Consider the following 16719-nt stretch of genomic DNA (forward strand, 5'->3'; position numbering starts at 1 on the left):
TTCATGTATATTAAACTTTGGAAGATTGTAGACATAGCTCAGTTCCATAATGAGAACCATATCTGAAGTTTCTGCAAAACCTTGTGGGGTTTTACCTACTGAAGTTTGAAAAATCACTATGATTGTAGAATGCGTTTCATCACTGTTATGCTTTGACTCAACTTATTCCCCCTAAATTGAGGCCATGATTCAGAGGTTTTGAAAAAGACTGAGGGGAGTTTGGTGTTGTCCTTCTGAAGACAGTAACATTTAATTGGAATTCTAAATGTTCTTTTTTCTGCTGTAGATCCAATGCCTAAAGACTATGAACAGTGGTATGGATTTACTCAGTTTGCATTGGAGTTAAATGAACTGGACCTGCAAACAAGGTCACTGCTCCCATCCACTGACACACGCTTTAGACCAGACCAAAGGTAAGAAGTTTTTCCTCTTAAGTATCTTCCTCAAAATCTGTCCATTCACTTTATCCCTAAGCTTAGGCTACTTTGTTTAGATACCTGCAGAATGTTCCCATTTCTACATTAATTCTGTATCTGAAACAGAATTTTAATCACTAATCAAGAGATGTCTAGTCATTATAGACCAGTGTTTTCTGGGACTGGTTTCGGATGCTCCAGTTTCTAGATAACTGTCTTTACAAAGATGTTACAGCTTTTCAGGGATTCTTTGTTGAGCATATTGTGTTTGAAGGACTGAAACCTGAGACTCTTGAAACTTCTTTCTGTGGGGGAATTCTACCATTGCTAATTTCTAGGGAAAAGAATCTAATACAAATATTATTTCAAGCTTGTTGTCAGTTGCCTTTCCATAAGTGCTTTTTGGTAATGTAATTATTGTCTATAGATACAGTTTATCTTTTAAACACCAAGCTGTCTTCTGTAAATATTAGATTCTGGAGTTCTAGAAGACCTAACAAAAATAATGGACTGAAGCACTAATTATGTTTTTTATCACTGCTGGTGGTACAGGCTTCTAGAAGAAGGGAATATTGAAGCAGCTGAAATGCAAAAACAGAGAATTGAGCAGCTACAGAGAGAACGACGAAAGGTGCTGGAAGAAAACAATCTAGAGCATCAGCCTAGATTTTTCAGGTATTATATAATAATTTGTATATAACATCATTTATTGAAATGTTTACTATCAATCTGGTTCTGATCTTCCATAAAGAAGGCTCCAGGTTTTTCCAGGTTTCTTCCATGTTCTTGATTTTTATACTGAAGCACTCCAGACTTAGTTAAGGAATACAGGATATGCTTTTTTATTACCACATCCCTGATTTTTTTGTTTTAAATTTTTGCTCCAAAGGGAATTGGTATTTGGTCTCAGTCTGGGTTTGCCTGAGGAGTGAATGTAGCATCTTTGATTCTTTCAAGCAAGGTGAAGTGTGGGTGGTTTTAGCTTAATTAGCTCTGCTGAACCTTGAATTCAGTGGGACTGCCTTGTGCAGCAGGGCTGGTTTTGAACATTTCCCCTATCTAATGGCCAGAGAATTGTGATTTAGAGGTCATTTTATTTCTTCCAGTTCTAAATCAATTAATAGGGGACTTCAGCTGTTGAAAGACAAGAATGAATGCTAGTGACAACACGGCCTTATGCCCTCCAGCTTCTCTGTTCAGGATGCAGTGAAAGAGTTAGACCCAAGATGAGTGCTGTATGGGCGAATGTGTCATAATTAACAGATCTGGGATACTAATTGTTTTTCTAGATAGACACAGTACTAATGAGGAGTAAGACTTGGAGAAACACAGAAATGTTTACAATAGATGCAAAAAGAAAATGGCTTAGACTTCTGCCTGTCAGAAGAGCTGGTGAGCTAATGAAATGGAGGCACACTTTCCTTCCAGGAGGCTAAACAGACAGAAGAGAAGCAAGGTCTAGTACTATGTTATTGTATATTCACAATGAGGAATGTAAATAAGGATGAGGATTTGAAAGCTGAGATTTGTGCTATATGTTTAAATAACAGAATAAAAAATATTGTTACCGTATAGCAAAAATATGAGCAAGTATTAGAGTAGATGTGAATTATGCATTTTGCTTTTCAGTAGTGATTTATTCCGTCAATAAATCACAAGTTCTGGTTTACTTAATAGATTAATTTGTTGTTTTTTTCAAAAATGCTGCACACTACATTAAAAAGATTGGAGCATCCAGGGTTACAGCACATGGAATGATGAGCCTTGCTTCTTGGTTGAGAGCTGTGTCTCTCCTTGTGTAACAGCTGTGGTGAGCCACCTTCAGAGAGGAAAAAGGAAACTTTCAGATTCCATTTCAGTCAGGACAGAGTCAATGACAGTTCAGGTTTTAAAAAGGCATATTCTTACAGAAGCTTATGGAAAGCTGCCTGATGGCATTTGAGACCATGAAGTAAACCTGGAGTGTAGTTTTCAGTGCTAAGGACTGACACAGGAGAGCAAAACAAGGGTGTTTTGTATTTCCCCAAGACCCAAACCTACCAATTAGCTTCACCAAGCTATATCGCCTTGTTTGAATGTTGTACTGAGCTTCATTGCAAATGGTTTATGGGCTGGATTAGGTATCTGTATGTAGTGCATGCTACATTGCATCACACACCAAACACATAGAAAAGATAAGCTTTACGTTTAAAAAAGAACTGTTTAATCTTTGATAGGAAATCCAAAGATGACTCCTGGGTGAGCAATGGAACCTACATGGACCTTAGAAAAGAACCGGGTTTTTCCAAACTGGACAATCCTGTCCTCTGGTGAAAGAGGAGCCAAGTGAAGATATTCCATGCTGTATTCCTGGATCTGATTTTTAAAAAGTATATATATATATATATACTTTTGTATGTGTATATATATATACACACATATATTATATGTGTGTGGAGTGTGTATGTGTGCAAGTGTGCATATCTTCAGAACTGTGCTTAATTTAGAATCTGATAATTCATTTGTTTTCTCTACTCTGTTTCAATGATTGTTTGAATGTACAAATACCCTAACTTCTTTTTGTAAAATATTTAATAAATAGCACTGAATGAACAAGTAGAGGGAAAAGAGGAGCTTTTACACTACTTTCCCAATGTGTAGTAATGTCAGTTAAGAGTTAACTTATGCCTTATCGAGTTGCATTGAAGACAGTAGCATCAGCGTCTCCTAGCTGTGCTGAGAAACGAGCGTTAAGCCTTATGACTCCAACTGTAAGTAGGCTTCCACAGTTCAGTGGGTAATTCAGCTGTCTATGGACTGGTCTAAATTGCTAAAACAGATTATCAGCTGGTGCTGAAACCTGAGTACAATCTTTTGCTGCTTGTGGAAAAGATTTAAATAAGCTTTTCTTTCTATTAGCTTTCTTACTAGCATTATTGGAAGGGGGAGTTCTGCAGTTAAATCAGTGAATCAAGTCATAAATATAAGCTGTACCTGGCTAAAAGTAGTTCTAGAAAATCAGGAATCGCCAAAATTTTCCACTGAGAATCTTCAGATTTATAGTTGCCAACAGGGCACGAGGAGATCTTTTGTATATAATGTTTGAGCACTGTCTAAATGAAGCAGCTCTCTTTCTGCAGGAAGTAGTATGTATACAGAGCACGAAATCGTGTGCTTCCGTAGCTTCATTTGTTTTTATTAACCTAAAAACTGCAACAGTAAAACTTTTTAAAAAGTAAGCAAACTAACTGATTGTTTTAAGCTGGAAATTTTTTCTTAGTATTTTGATATTTTCTACCTCTTAAGAAATAAATGACATATTTAAGATCTTATATTTAAAAAATGACCATCTGCCTTATGGAGAAATGTATGGAATCTTTGATCTTCCTCTGTTTGTTTGTTATATTCAGATAAACGTTCAAGTGTCTTGCACTAAATCAGTTGCATCTCTTTCCTGTAATTTTATACATTCAGATAGATTTGCGAAAGCACTAAGTCACTGATTAAAATATAACAGGAAAAAAATGTAGCAGAAGTCTTGCTTTGAGTCAAGATTATAGTAATGGGCAGTATCTTCTTTTCCATGAAATCACAATGCTTTGTTCATTAACAGAATAATTTGCATTCCAACCTATCTGCAGTTCAAGCCTGACTCATGATTCTTCAAATCTGTTCTGTGTATCTGTGACTCTCTGTCATCAACACGGATTTCAGGTGCAGATCAATGTCCACCACCACTCTTTTTTCTTACATACCATTTCAAAAAAAATAAACCCTGTCTGTGTTAAACATTGTTAACGTGAACTATGACTGGAACATATGGACAGTGCATGGGTAAGAGTGATTCTTAGAAGGACAAGTAGCTTAGAAGAGCTTACAGCTTACTGTGTGCTGCTTTGTTCTAAAGAAAACCCATCAAAATTGATCAATATAATACTTGTAACATGAAGTAAATACTATGAAAACTTCCATTTTAAACCAAATCTGTGGTATCAATTTAGATGTATATTTAAGTTTTGCTTTCTGCTACCTTGAAGCTTCACTGTGTCCCAGGCAGATAAATGTTTTCTCACTGTTAGTCACTTTGCCCAGGAACTCTGGGCTCACTATCATTTCTGTAACTTATCACCAAAAATGTTAGTATATTTTCTTATACTTAATGTGTCTTTTAAAAACTCAGCTAGCACTCCAGCAGCTTGCAACAAGGCATGTTTCAAGTCAGCATGAAAACAAAATCTGGGCTTTTATTCAGAAGGGAATCTTAACCTTTGGAAGCTGTTTGGCTTATCAAGGAAAATGAAGATCTCTTCATGACTTGAATCTTTCTTGTTTTATTCTTGTATTATCAAAACTTGACACAGAAGTGAGTGGATATTTGTAATTATTCTTGTTGTTTGCAATTACCATCTATAACTAATAATTACATGCATTTAACAACAAAGGATGGTAAGAGAAAGGAGTGTAAAAATGCTTTTGAGAAAAGGAGTAACATTTGTGATGGATGCATTGAACTTCTGTTCAATTTGGCAGCTGTTGTGATTATTGTCTGATCTGATTGCTGGTTTGCATTTTCTGTGAATGGAGTGGATTTCCCCATACTTTGTCATATGAACTAATAGTTAATAGCATTCAAATAAAGGGGCTAGGGACAAAGTTAACGAACTGTAATGCATTAAAGTCTGTGGGTGTTAAACAAAACTCATCTCATTTTGATGTTTGAGTCACAGTTCTTGAGAAACCCAACTGGCATTGTTTTCCTGTATCTTACAGTCTGAAATCTTTAAAAGACACTTAGTTAAAGACGAGGAGCAGTGAACTGGGAAGTGCCTTACAGAAAATCTTAGCAAAATTCCCTTATCAAGAAGGCAAACATCAGAATTTCACTATTTTCTTCAGTAAAATAATGCCCAAGATTATGCTAGGCTTTTATCTGGTGTAACCAATGGTGAATGATCCTCTGGCCAATATTTCCAGCTGCAGTATAGTTGTCCCTGCCTATGTTTGTATGAAAGAGTTGGGTTTAATTGCTGAGCTTCTGTCAACTATATATTAAGAATTGGAAAGAAATTGTCTTGATGTTATTTCTGTGTATTTCTGTTTAAAAATATATTAATCATTCACAAACTTTAATATACTCTATAGTTATTCTTGGTGAAATATGAAATTTGGTTTTCCCCAGATAACTTCCATTTTCTTTCAGCAATGCACTAGGAGATCTGTTGTGTTTAGTAACTGACATTTCTACCGAGTGGTAGAAATAAAGTATTAGATGACTGACTGCTTTCTTTCCTGCACAGCAGTGATTCCCAAACTGTACCGCTCAGTGCATCAATCTTAAAATTTCCTGAGGACCATTGCCTCCTGTTTTAACACTTACTTGATGACTTTGTAAGCATTGCTTAAGATACTGTGGGGGGACAGTTTGAGCACTACTCATCTAGTTCTCTCCTTCTCTGTGCACCCCTTCACAGAGCAAAAAGCTTACTACAGATTTACATCAAGGTAATGGAACAGCTCATGCCTTCAAGTGTTACTACACTGACTCAGTTTTCAAATTGCACAGCAAAGAGAGAAAAGGTCATAGGGAAATAGTGTTTAGAGAGACAGAAACCCACAGCTGTACTTCCAGATTTACAGGCTTGAACATTTTGTGCAAAGTTTGGTATTAAAAAACAACAGTTTAACTCGCTTAGGACACTACTCTTGGTAGTACAAAGTGCTGTATAGACTGAGTGGATGTAGTGTGTGCCATTCATCATTGCATTCTTTTTTAATCTTTCCTCTCTGATATATGCTTTGTGTTAATTTGCCTGTATTAATCTATTTTTTGGGTGCTTTTGAAGTACAGATCCAGTCAAGTACTTAGGTTCTTCATACAGAGCTTGGATAATCTACATTTATGCATGACTTGTACTCCTTTGAAGGATCTGAAGCTGGCTCTTGGGGGAGGTGGTGGTTGCAGACACAGTCACCTTATTATTTGGCAGCTTACTGGTCAGTGTCCCTGCAAGAGTTCCAGGCTGTTGAGGTCATTGGACAGAAAGGAACACAAAGGAATATACAACCAGAGGCAGCTATGGGGCTAGGGCTGTTCTTAAATTAAAAAATGAAATATCTGCCCTTCAATTTCCCTCAGCTGTTTACACTGCTTTTAGGTCCCTCACATCTAAAGGTCCTTATTCAATGTCCTATTTTCTCTTTATTAAAAAGAAAATCCTGGAAAGTAGTAGAACATCCCATTCTGACAAGCTTTTAAATGACAAAACAGTTACTTTTTTCCTATAAACATCGTGGCCTATTTCTGTACTTTTCCCTTGGCTGCAAACAGGACTTTCGCAGGCTGGCACTCTGGTGTCAGACCACAGCCTGGTAACGGTGCAGCTACATCTGCTCAGCGTACTCCTAGTTAATGTGCTTGCATCTGCTGTTGTGTAAATCTGTTCTATTACGTCTCTGGATGATCAACTTTTCAGAGCTGAAAATTTTGTTTTGTTCAGATTTTGTATGTAACTCCTAGGAAGTGGGGGCATGCCGAAGAGGAATACAAAACCTGGACTGCCACACCTACGTAAGAGTGAAGGGTGAAATCCATCTTCTTCACATAACTGAGTACAGCCTGTATGAGCTGGAGTGGGAGGTGCTATTCAAAGGAGCGATGCTCAAATGGAAGGCTCTTTAGATTAGGTATGTTTTCATTCATGGATTCTGCATACTATAAATAAACTCATCTTTTCTATCTTCTAGCTGCTGGTGGGTGCAACTCAGTCCATCAGCTGGAGTTGTTAAGGATTTGCAAATCTTATCTGGCTTATCTATTAAAACTTAGTAATTGCTGTAACTTACCACCAAACACAGTATTGTGCTGCTCGGTTCTTTGATGCTGTTCTTGCTGTAGTTTTTGAAAGCAATAAGAGAAATTTCCCACATAAATATAGTTGCTGTATGTTAAAAAAATATTTTAAGTGATTCTTTTTCTTATATATACAAGTCGTCAATTAGGTGTTACTGCTGTATAAAACAAAACTGTATTACAACTTATGGGAAAGTTTTGGAGATTGATCCACTAGAAATTCTGAGCTCTTTTACCTTCACATGTCTGGGGTGATGGTGAAAATATTTGGTATTCTTGAGAACTGTATTTATGTTGAGTGTTTTACTTGTTCCAGTACTGGAAAAACATGCCACATGTATGAGGTATTACATATGCAGTGCTGCTAAATACTGACTTTGTTGTGTGTTTTGATAGAGCGTTAATGATTTTGGGATGAAGAAAGTTATCTTCTGTGTTAGGATGACCACCAGCTTTCAGATTTTTGAGAAAATGTTCTGTAGTCATCATAGTTCCTGTTTTCTGCTTCACTTAACGCAAAAATTTGTAATAACGTTGGAGCACCTTGATGCACAATTTCATTTACATTTTTGTCTCTGTAACCAACTTAGTTGGATGTTAATAAATCATACTTGAAAAAGGCCACAGAGCACCCTCACTTTTTGCCAGGAGTTGTAAGCATCTTTCTTCAGAGGCTGTTAGTGACAGCTGAACCCAGGCTAGCTGCTGTATTTTTTTTTTTTACTGTTTTTTAGCTGTGGTTTTTATACCTTCTAAAACGGCAAGTACAAAAGCAATTGCATCTGCTGGAAGTCTTAGTTATCGCTCTTACAATCTGTCTAGTAGTTATCTTCAGTAGTTTTCCAGTTGTTTGCCAGTTACCTGCATGCATGGTACAGTTGCATGACTGTTATACCAGACAGTGGAGCAGGAAAAATTCAATTACAGCACTAAGTTGTAAGCAGTTTTGAGTAGACAGATGTGCAACACAAACGTGTATTAGCATGAAAGTGCAGACCACAAACTGCACATTCTCCAGAAAACAACTTTTAATACAAGGAAACATGTTGTTTACTATTTAAAATAAATGGCTGGAAGGAAACTATCAATGTGATGTTTTCTCCCCAGAGAATAGTGGTTTCGTACAATTCTGCTAGTCACCGACATCTGACAGGCCCACCATGTGCGTGTAAGATGCAATACAGATGGATTAGGGTCTTGAAGAAGGTGGAAATAAAGTAAGCGTGGTACTTGACAAAGCTCTTATTCCAGACTGCAGTTCTGTAGTGCTTTCCAGTTTCAACGTGTAAAAAAAGTTTGGTAGGAGGAAACATGGATGTTTCAGGAAGAGCTGGGAAAATTGGATCAATGAGTCTGTTACCTCACAAAACATCCTCAGCTGTGTTATGAAGCAGAAAAAGGAGAAAGGCCACAAGAAATGCAGCTTTCATAGAGTGCAACAATAACCTTCTGTTTTGTGAAATCCATCCATTCTGATTGTGTTTCGAGTTTCTGGTTAGGACTTAGTCATGTTTCAGTGGAGTCACTTCATTGCCAATTAATTTCAGAGAGATCTAATCTGCTTTAATTGTACCTGAAACAGCTGGCATTTAGAGCAAATCGATGGGGGAAAAAAAAAACAAAAAACAACAACTTTACAGAATTAGTGATGGTTTTTTTTTTTCCCATAATTATAAAAAGGAGAGGAAGATGGCAAGGGAATCCCTATTACTTATGCTCTGGATCATGAAGACCAGGCAATAGAAATTTCTCTTAGAGAAATGGATATGGGTGAATTCCTCATGGTTGCCAAGTTTCCTCTTTCTGATCAGTGCTTCCCAGAGTGTGTTTTTTTACCCCATACAAGTGTAAGGTGAACGTGGCTTATGCAGGCCCTGCATCCAATTGGTGTCTCACCTCAGCTGCCTGTTCATTTACAGTAATCCCTACTTAAAGTCAGTGCTTACTGCAAAATGATTTAAAGCACCATAGCGTGAGGAAAAACAATGACAGCTGAGCAAAGTTTGCTCTGCACAGTAACTGTCACATATTGGCTGCTTCTTTCTTTCTTTTTTTACAATGCCTCCATTACATTTCTTGGATACATTGCTTTCCATGCTCAATTTGTTGATATTTAACTTGGCCCCTTTTCCCCACCTCTAGTGCAAGATACATAGAAACTCATACGGTCAGTCCAGGTTTTTAAGGATATTAAAAGCTAGCCAGATACCAACTTCTACTGTGTAGTTATGAATTTCTATCCTTACTTAGTCTGCTCCAAAGGAAATAATTGCTATGTGTAAACCTTCATCTGAAACAAATCAAAGTTCCTCTACTGAGTGGAATATAGCGGAGACTTTAACTGAGAACTTGAGTATTTGGATTCATTGATGTATATTTTTTTAGGCTCTTGGAACAACAATAAATTCCTGGAAGCTAAGACGTCACATACAAATACATCAGCTGCAGTTACTGCTTGTAATTTCAATGACTTGGGGAATTACTTGGCTTTCTCTACTAGGGTACCATCTCTCTTTAAGGATTTTGTTTGAGCAGATAGTTCAGTTTCTGTTTAACAAGATCAGATGTCAGAATTAGAAAATATGTGGGTTTTTTGTTTTGTTTTGCATATTTAACATTGCTTTTCTTTATGAAGAATTTATTTAATGAACTATAATTCCTAAATTACAAGCTTCTTGCTAATGATAAAGGCTGCAGTAAAACCACTTTGAGTTATTGCAGTACAAGCCTTGAAAAATCTTCCTTCTGAGATTTTGTCAGAGTATGTCTGAAATGCACTGATTGCTGCCTAGAGCAAGGGAGATTAAGTAGATTTATCAATGGATAAGAACAAGTCCAATAACTGAAAGATTTACTGTTTTGTTTACTGTTCGTTGTCACCTCTGCCACTGTCAAACTGAAGATGGAGTGAAATCAAGAGATCATCCTACTTATATTAGTTGTTTGCTGCTTGCATTTTGATCACTGAATCCAATCTTGTGAAAACAGTTACATAATAGCTGAACAGGTATTTGGGATGAGAAAATCAGTTTTCTTATAAAGTTCAAAAATAGTGCACCACATTCTTAAGTCCTTTTGTGGGAAAACTTAGGCTGAGAAGTTTGCCTAAAAGAGAGCCCTGCAATAGGTCAGTGAGGGCAAACTTGATTTCCTCTGTCTGAGTTCTGTAGGTACTAAGAGATTGCAAGCCTAGCTTATCCTTAACTCATGGATATTATATTCTTACCTTCTGTGCATATCAGAAATTGGAAAAGATGTGCTACATTGCATGAAAGGCCATGGTAGGAGCTCCATTGTATTTTATCTAGTCACAAAGTTTCAGAAAACTGCTCATATGAATGCTTTGTTCTCTGACACTGGCTCCAATACAGATACCAACAGGAACGACTCTGAAGCGATGGGAGAAGGGATGAGGGGAAAGAGTATATATTGTTGAAATAAGATTCTCGGTACTGAGGTGTGCAGTCACGAGGTCCTTGCTGGAAGAATGCAGTTCATGTGTTCACAGTACTGGTTGCTCATTGCTTCCTTTTGCACTACCATTTCCTTTCAGGCTGGTCTTCCTTCTCTTTCAAGTTGCATTGCTGACACTGTAGTATATTTATACTGGTGAAGCTGGACTGCAGCCACATTAAAAACAAGTAAAACCAAAAAAGGCTCAAGCTGACTACAACCAATTCTGTAGAAGGGAAGCACATCCTTGTCTCCCAGTTGCTAAGAAAGTGGATCTGGAAATAAAGTCATCCACCCAAGGTCACTTGCATCATCCCTTTCAGAAGCTGCTCACCCAAATCAGTGTGTCATTCAGACAAACAAGGGCAGTACAAGGAGCAAGGACACCAGTTTTTCCTGTGACAGAGCACAGAAAATTGTATTTTTAATAGCGTGAGAACAGACCAACACTATTTCATAGCTTTTTTTTTTTTTTTTTTTTTTTTTTTTTTTGCAGTGCAATCAATACCTGGTCTACAATGTAATTGTTATATAACAAATAGCATAAATATCCACACTTAGCAGCCCACGCATTTTTGAGCTGCTTGCCAGCTCTTACTCCTTGTTTTGACAAGAAGTGTGCTTTTCTCACCCTGCTTCATATTAGACTGGGGAAATTAAGCATGTTCCTATCACAGTCTGAATGATCACAGCTGTATAAAGTGGGGTCTGTTTCTACCTTTAGTCCCTCCTTGCCATGTGCCTTCCTGCAGCAGATGATGAAGATGGCCACCGGCAGCTCCTGCTGCAGCGACCCTGAAAAACCCCAGGAGCTCCATCTCACCCACTGTGGCAACACAGCCTCACAGCTCCTCAAAACCCTGTTTTTTTTGCCATTTGCAGTCATTTCCTCGGCACATCCACTTCTTATATGAGCCATGGCCTGCTTCAAAGCTCTCAAAACCAATTTCTCCATTTTCAGCTCTGTAGGTACAAAAAATGCATTTACTTTATTCTTCTGGAGAGACTCTTTTCAATTCACCCTGCAAAAGAAATGCTAGTCATAATTCAGTTCTGAAAGAGTGACTGAGCTGACAGTTAACAAATAATAAGAATGAAGGTTAAGGAATTGCATAATAATTGGGAAATACAACAAAGGAGCCACAAAAACTAAAAGAGAGACACAAAATTTGCTTTAAATCATAATAAAGCTATAGCTACAAATGTTGCAATGGATGAAAACATCCATCTGGTGTTATTCAATGAAATATTAATGTTAGCTTCTGAACATTTTGCAAGGTTTGACTGCGACTGTGCTCCAGTAGTGTTCATGGTAATACAAACACCATCCAGCCTGCTGCCTCGTGAGAAATTGCCAACTTCTGTGGGTTCTGTGGAAAATTCCGCCCGAATAATTTGCTCTCACAGTTGGATCTGAGAGTGCTTGTGCTCTGAAAGATCAATGTGCAAAGGTAAAAAGCTTCATCTTTTTGAAGCTCGACAAAATCTATCCTCTATGTGCAACATTTTTAGAAGAAATCCTAGTATTTCTTACTTTAATGCAGTCATTCGACAGTATAGCTTGTGTTACAGCTGCTCAAAAAGCAGATTAAAAAAAAATGGAAAGAAAAGAAACTCAGAAATATTTTTAAGATTTATAAAATTAATTAATGATAAAATCATTTCAGATTAGATTTTTTCATGTCTTTCTTAGGATTAATGTAAAATAATGTGCTTTTAAAAGTACTGTGTGTATGTAGGACCTGCATAAATGTTTAGGGCTCCTGCAAAAATTTGGTAGTCATTCCATTTGGTTAGTTTACAATCAAGTTCTGCTGCTGAGCAGTCTGAACAATGCAACGGCCAGATGGTCTTTGATAAAACCTTAATGAGGCCAGATGGTTCATAATAAACTATTATGGAAAAAGAATTTTGAGGCACGCAAGAAACATCACCTATCCCTATATCTTCATTTACCATTACTGTAAAAGAAGCAACGTTCTGTGGCCGTCATCTAATCTACATTTTAAAGTTAGAACCACTTTGTGCATCTTCATGCAAACTGCCTTCCCTATTATTGTTACAGACGTCACTAGATGATTTTTCAAGTAACCACAACGATCGTAGCCTACCTTTTCTGCCATTTTTCTTAAAATCATGGGAAAATCATCAAATAGTCACAAATTCTTCATAGGAAGATGTTTAAAGTTACAGCTACTTTAAAACACAGTCACGGCAGAGACGAGAAAGCTTTTACAGCAAGAAAGGTGAGCCCTATTGCCAGAGGATATTCTCTACAGGAAGGTAAACAGTGTCATGTCTCCCATCTCCCATGCACATCAACACTGACACCATGACCTGAGTTTCAGCATGGGCAATACACTGAGTTACACTGAACATGTCTGTCTGTCACATTTCTGCAGCTGTCAGCATGGTACTCCTCAGTTTCCTTTCATGGGACTAAAAGATCCATTACTGGACACCTTTTTTTTCTTCACTCTGATACACAAAAGCAATGGAGATAACCTGACAATAGAACAGATCACCTCTAAACAGTGGCCAAACTCATCTCATGGGGAAAATCTCCAATGCTTAAAGTTAGTGCCTTCCTGTTTCCTTCTTCAAGAGCTTCATGGGCAGCAGCTCACAGAAACACATGGAGAAATGCAGCAAAATGGCTTTGTGGCTACTCCAGATTGACACAGTCCCTTCCGACTGACTGTGCAAACTGACCTCCATTAAGCAGGATCCTAAATAACTTGCTGTTTGTGAAGCCTGTCCCTGGCTGCTGGTGCTTTGCCAAGGGGCTGGTGACAGCTGTGCCAGCAGGAGAGTGAGAAAGCTGTTGTTTGCACCAGGAAATGTTTCTTGGGACCGACTGGCACCAATGAAGACTGTATAACATCCCAACAAAAAATGAGATGGATCTTAATGAACGATATAAATGAGGCTGGTTGGTTGATTTCAAAGAAACAAAAAATCTGTTCAGATCTTGTATTCTTGCAACAGGAAACGGGGGGAAGACTTTCACCCTTTCAATGGTGATTTGGCTTACGCTGCTGGACACCTTCAAAAGAATTTGCTTCACCAGCTGTCCTTTTTTTTTTTTCCCTTAATGGAAGCCCAAAATAGTTTCACACTTACTTCTCTGCATTTCCTCCACAGAACTGAAGCCAGCAGACCCTTCTGCAGCCAGCATGAGGGTTTAAATAAAGCCTAGCATACAGCAACAGAGAGCTCTGAACCACTTCTGATATTCTGATGTACAGGCTTGACTTAAGTGAGCACTCTCTAGCTGGGCTGCCTGCAGCCTGAAACAACACTGTGACTGCTATGAGGCATTATATACCATTAGTACAGTTGTTGATGCTGCCCTCATGAAAGCATTTTAAAAAATTTTGAAGATATAAGACAAAAAATAACCATTAGGAAATTCCCCTTTGTGGACAATTTTGGTTTTACACTCTATCCTAATATTAATGACTGGAAAATATATGACAGATTATGCTATCATAGAAAAAAAAATCTAATATATAATATTCATAGGATACAAAGACCTCTTCTGTACTGGGTAGAAATAACCATTCTGCAATGCTGACATCTGGTGGTGCTCAATGATTTCTTTTCTTCAAAAAGATTTCTAAAGGCTGGATGTTGTGTTGAGGGACATGGTTTAGTGGGAGCTATTGGGAATAGGTGAACGGTTGGACTGGATGATCTTTTAGGTCTTTTCCAACCTTGGTGATTCTATGATTCTATGATTCTATGATTCTTAATAATAATGACTGAGGAATTTCACAGAAGTATAGTAAGAGCACACAACTACTGTTTGCTTCTTTTGTTTGTTAGTTTGTTTCCTTTCAAACTAAGCTGTGTTTTGGGGAGATAATCCCCTTTTATCTTGCCCCAGCTAGTTATCAGTTTTTCTAGAGCGGTAAAGAGTAAACCATCCATTAACCTTCCAAGGAATTTTTTCACAAATGCCTTCTCTCTCTCTCTTATTACCAGGAGGTCATGCTGGCTTCCCCTAGCGGTGAGGTCGTAAAAAACTATTCAGAATTATTATTTTCATCTTCCCATTTCCCTCTGGCCTCCATCCTAATTTTGTTTCCTCCTGGCTAGCAAATCCCATGAGTCTCCCATAATTAACTAACTCTTGCACTACTTCTCCCCATCTTGTATCAAGAGGAGCTCCCCTCTGTCTTGGTCAGAGAGTGCACAACAATCCCCTAATTAAATCACGTAACCTTTCTGGGTCTGCAACATATTGCATTAGTAGATTGTTGTGCATTAACCAAAGGCAGGCAATTTTCTGCACAGTTTCCAAAATATGGAATGTGCCTGATCAATCTGGTGGCATTCTGTGTAGGAGCAACAGCATCAAAAGATGTTGCTAAGATAGGTTATGGCAGCACTGTCCCTGGAGGCATTCAAGGCCTGGTTGGATGGGGTCTTTGGCAGCCTGATCTAGAGAGTGCAAAACCTGACACCACAGCAGGGGGGTAAAAACTATATGATATCATATCATCATAGAATCGCCAAGGTTGGAAAAGACCTCCAAGATGGCCCAGTCCAACCATTCACCTATCCCACTAAACCACGTCCCTTAGTACAACAAAATCTTTTCAATCTAAGCCATTCTACATGGGTAATTACTCACAGGTGATGTGTATTACTCCTTTTTTAAATTGAGGCTGTGAAGTTTATGTGTCAATTGCCTGTCCCACTCTACTTAAATAAGATAGCCAAATCTTGTGCAGTGCCAAAGGCAGTTTGTCACACAAACAAAACTTTCTGTTTTTCTCCTTCTGTCCATTCTACATAAAGATCTTCTAATACAGTGCCAATGCAAAAGAATCTTCCAACATGTAACTGATGCACATCATGTCTCAGCTCCAGAGATTCAGCACATGACAGATCTTAACACAGAACACACCACATACATTTCCCATACTGTGTTCTCACTGCTGGCTCCCCAGTCAGTCAGGACAAAGCTATATGCTGTGAGTTTTGGCTGTGCTACACATCTGAAGAATCTCATCACAGAATCATCACAGAATGGCCTGGGTTGAAAAGGACCTCAAATATCATCTAGTTTCAAACCCCCCTGCCATAAGCAGGGTGACCAACCACCAGACCAGGCCGCCCAGAGCCACATCCAGCCTGGCCTTGAATGCCTCCAGGGATGGGACATCCACAGCCTCCTTGGGCAACTTTTTCCAGTACATCACCACCCTCTGTGTGAAAAACTTCCTCCTCTTAAGTTTAAAACCATTGCCCCTTTTCCTGTCACTATCAGGCATGTATCAGCTGTTCCCCTTCCTGTTTATACACTCCCTTCTAGGAATGCAAGGCCACAATGAGGTCTCCCCAAAGCCTTCTCTTCTCCAAACTAAACAAGCCCAGTTCCCTCAACCTTTTGTCATAGGAGAAGCGCTCCAGCCCTCTGATCATCTTAGTGCCCTCCTCTGGACCCATTCCAGGAGCTCCAACATCCTTCCTGCACTGACAGCCCCATGCCTGGACGCAGTGTCTCAGATGGGGCCTCACATGAGCTGAGTAGATGGGGACAATCAACTCCCTCTCCGTGCTGGCCACCCCTTTTTTAATGCAGCCCAAGATACAGTTGGCCTTCTGGGCTCCAAGCGCACACTACTGGCTTATGTCCAGATTCTCATCACTTTCATCCTTCATTATTCATGGAAATGAATAATGGAAGATCAAGGCAGGTATTCAATCCTAAATGTCTCCCACTTGCAGCCAGTTTCAATATCAATGTTTGAAGCCTTTACGTTAATTGCTGCACGGCCTCAAAACTGTTAGTGTCCAGACCTGTTTCTGTCTCTTCTAATTAATGCAAGTCAGCTTAAAACTACTGTATGCTGGCTTGTGTGTTAAGTGGATAAAAGATGTCTGTTTGATGTTTTCTCTTGAAAATGTGGAAATATCCTTGGTGCAGAAACCCCTTAGTTTGTGCACACTTAACCACCAGTAACTTCCTTGAGCTGACTGGCAAGTTTCACTGTTTTTGCCTCCTTCCTC

The 16719-nt window shown here is 38.6% G+C and overlaps 1 protein-coding gene across 11 annotated transcripts in view; it reads left to right on the top strand.

Moving 5' to 3' along the window:
• Positions 1 to 5093, top strand: part of OSBPL3 (oxysterol binding protein like 3) — an 87097-nt gene extending 82004 nt beyond the window's left edge. For all 11 annotated transcript variants that reach the window (XM_042888823.1, XM_042888822.1, XM_042888829.1 and 8 more), the window contains 3 exons: positions 287 to 413; positions 969 to 1091; positions 2633 to 5093. In XM_042888823.1, the coding sequence (XP_042744757.1) occupies positions 287 to 413; positions 969 to 1091; positions 2633 to 2729 (347 nt within the window). In that variant the 3' untranslated portion in view covers positions 2730 to 5093. The remainder of the gene's footprint in view (positions 1 to 286; positions 414 to 968; positions 1092 to 2632) is intronic.
• The last annotated feature ends 11626 nt before the right edge of the window (positions 5094 to 16719 follow it).

Source organism: Lagopus leucura, unplaced genomic scaffold (genome assembly GCF_019238085.1).
Source record: "Lagopus leucura isolate 7727_CA_CO unplaced genomic scaffold, USGS_WTPT01 Super-Scaffold_100157, whole genome shotgun sequence".
Lineage (NCBI taxonomy): Eukaryota > Metazoa > Chordata > Aves > Galliformes > Phasianidae > Lagopus > Lagopus leucura.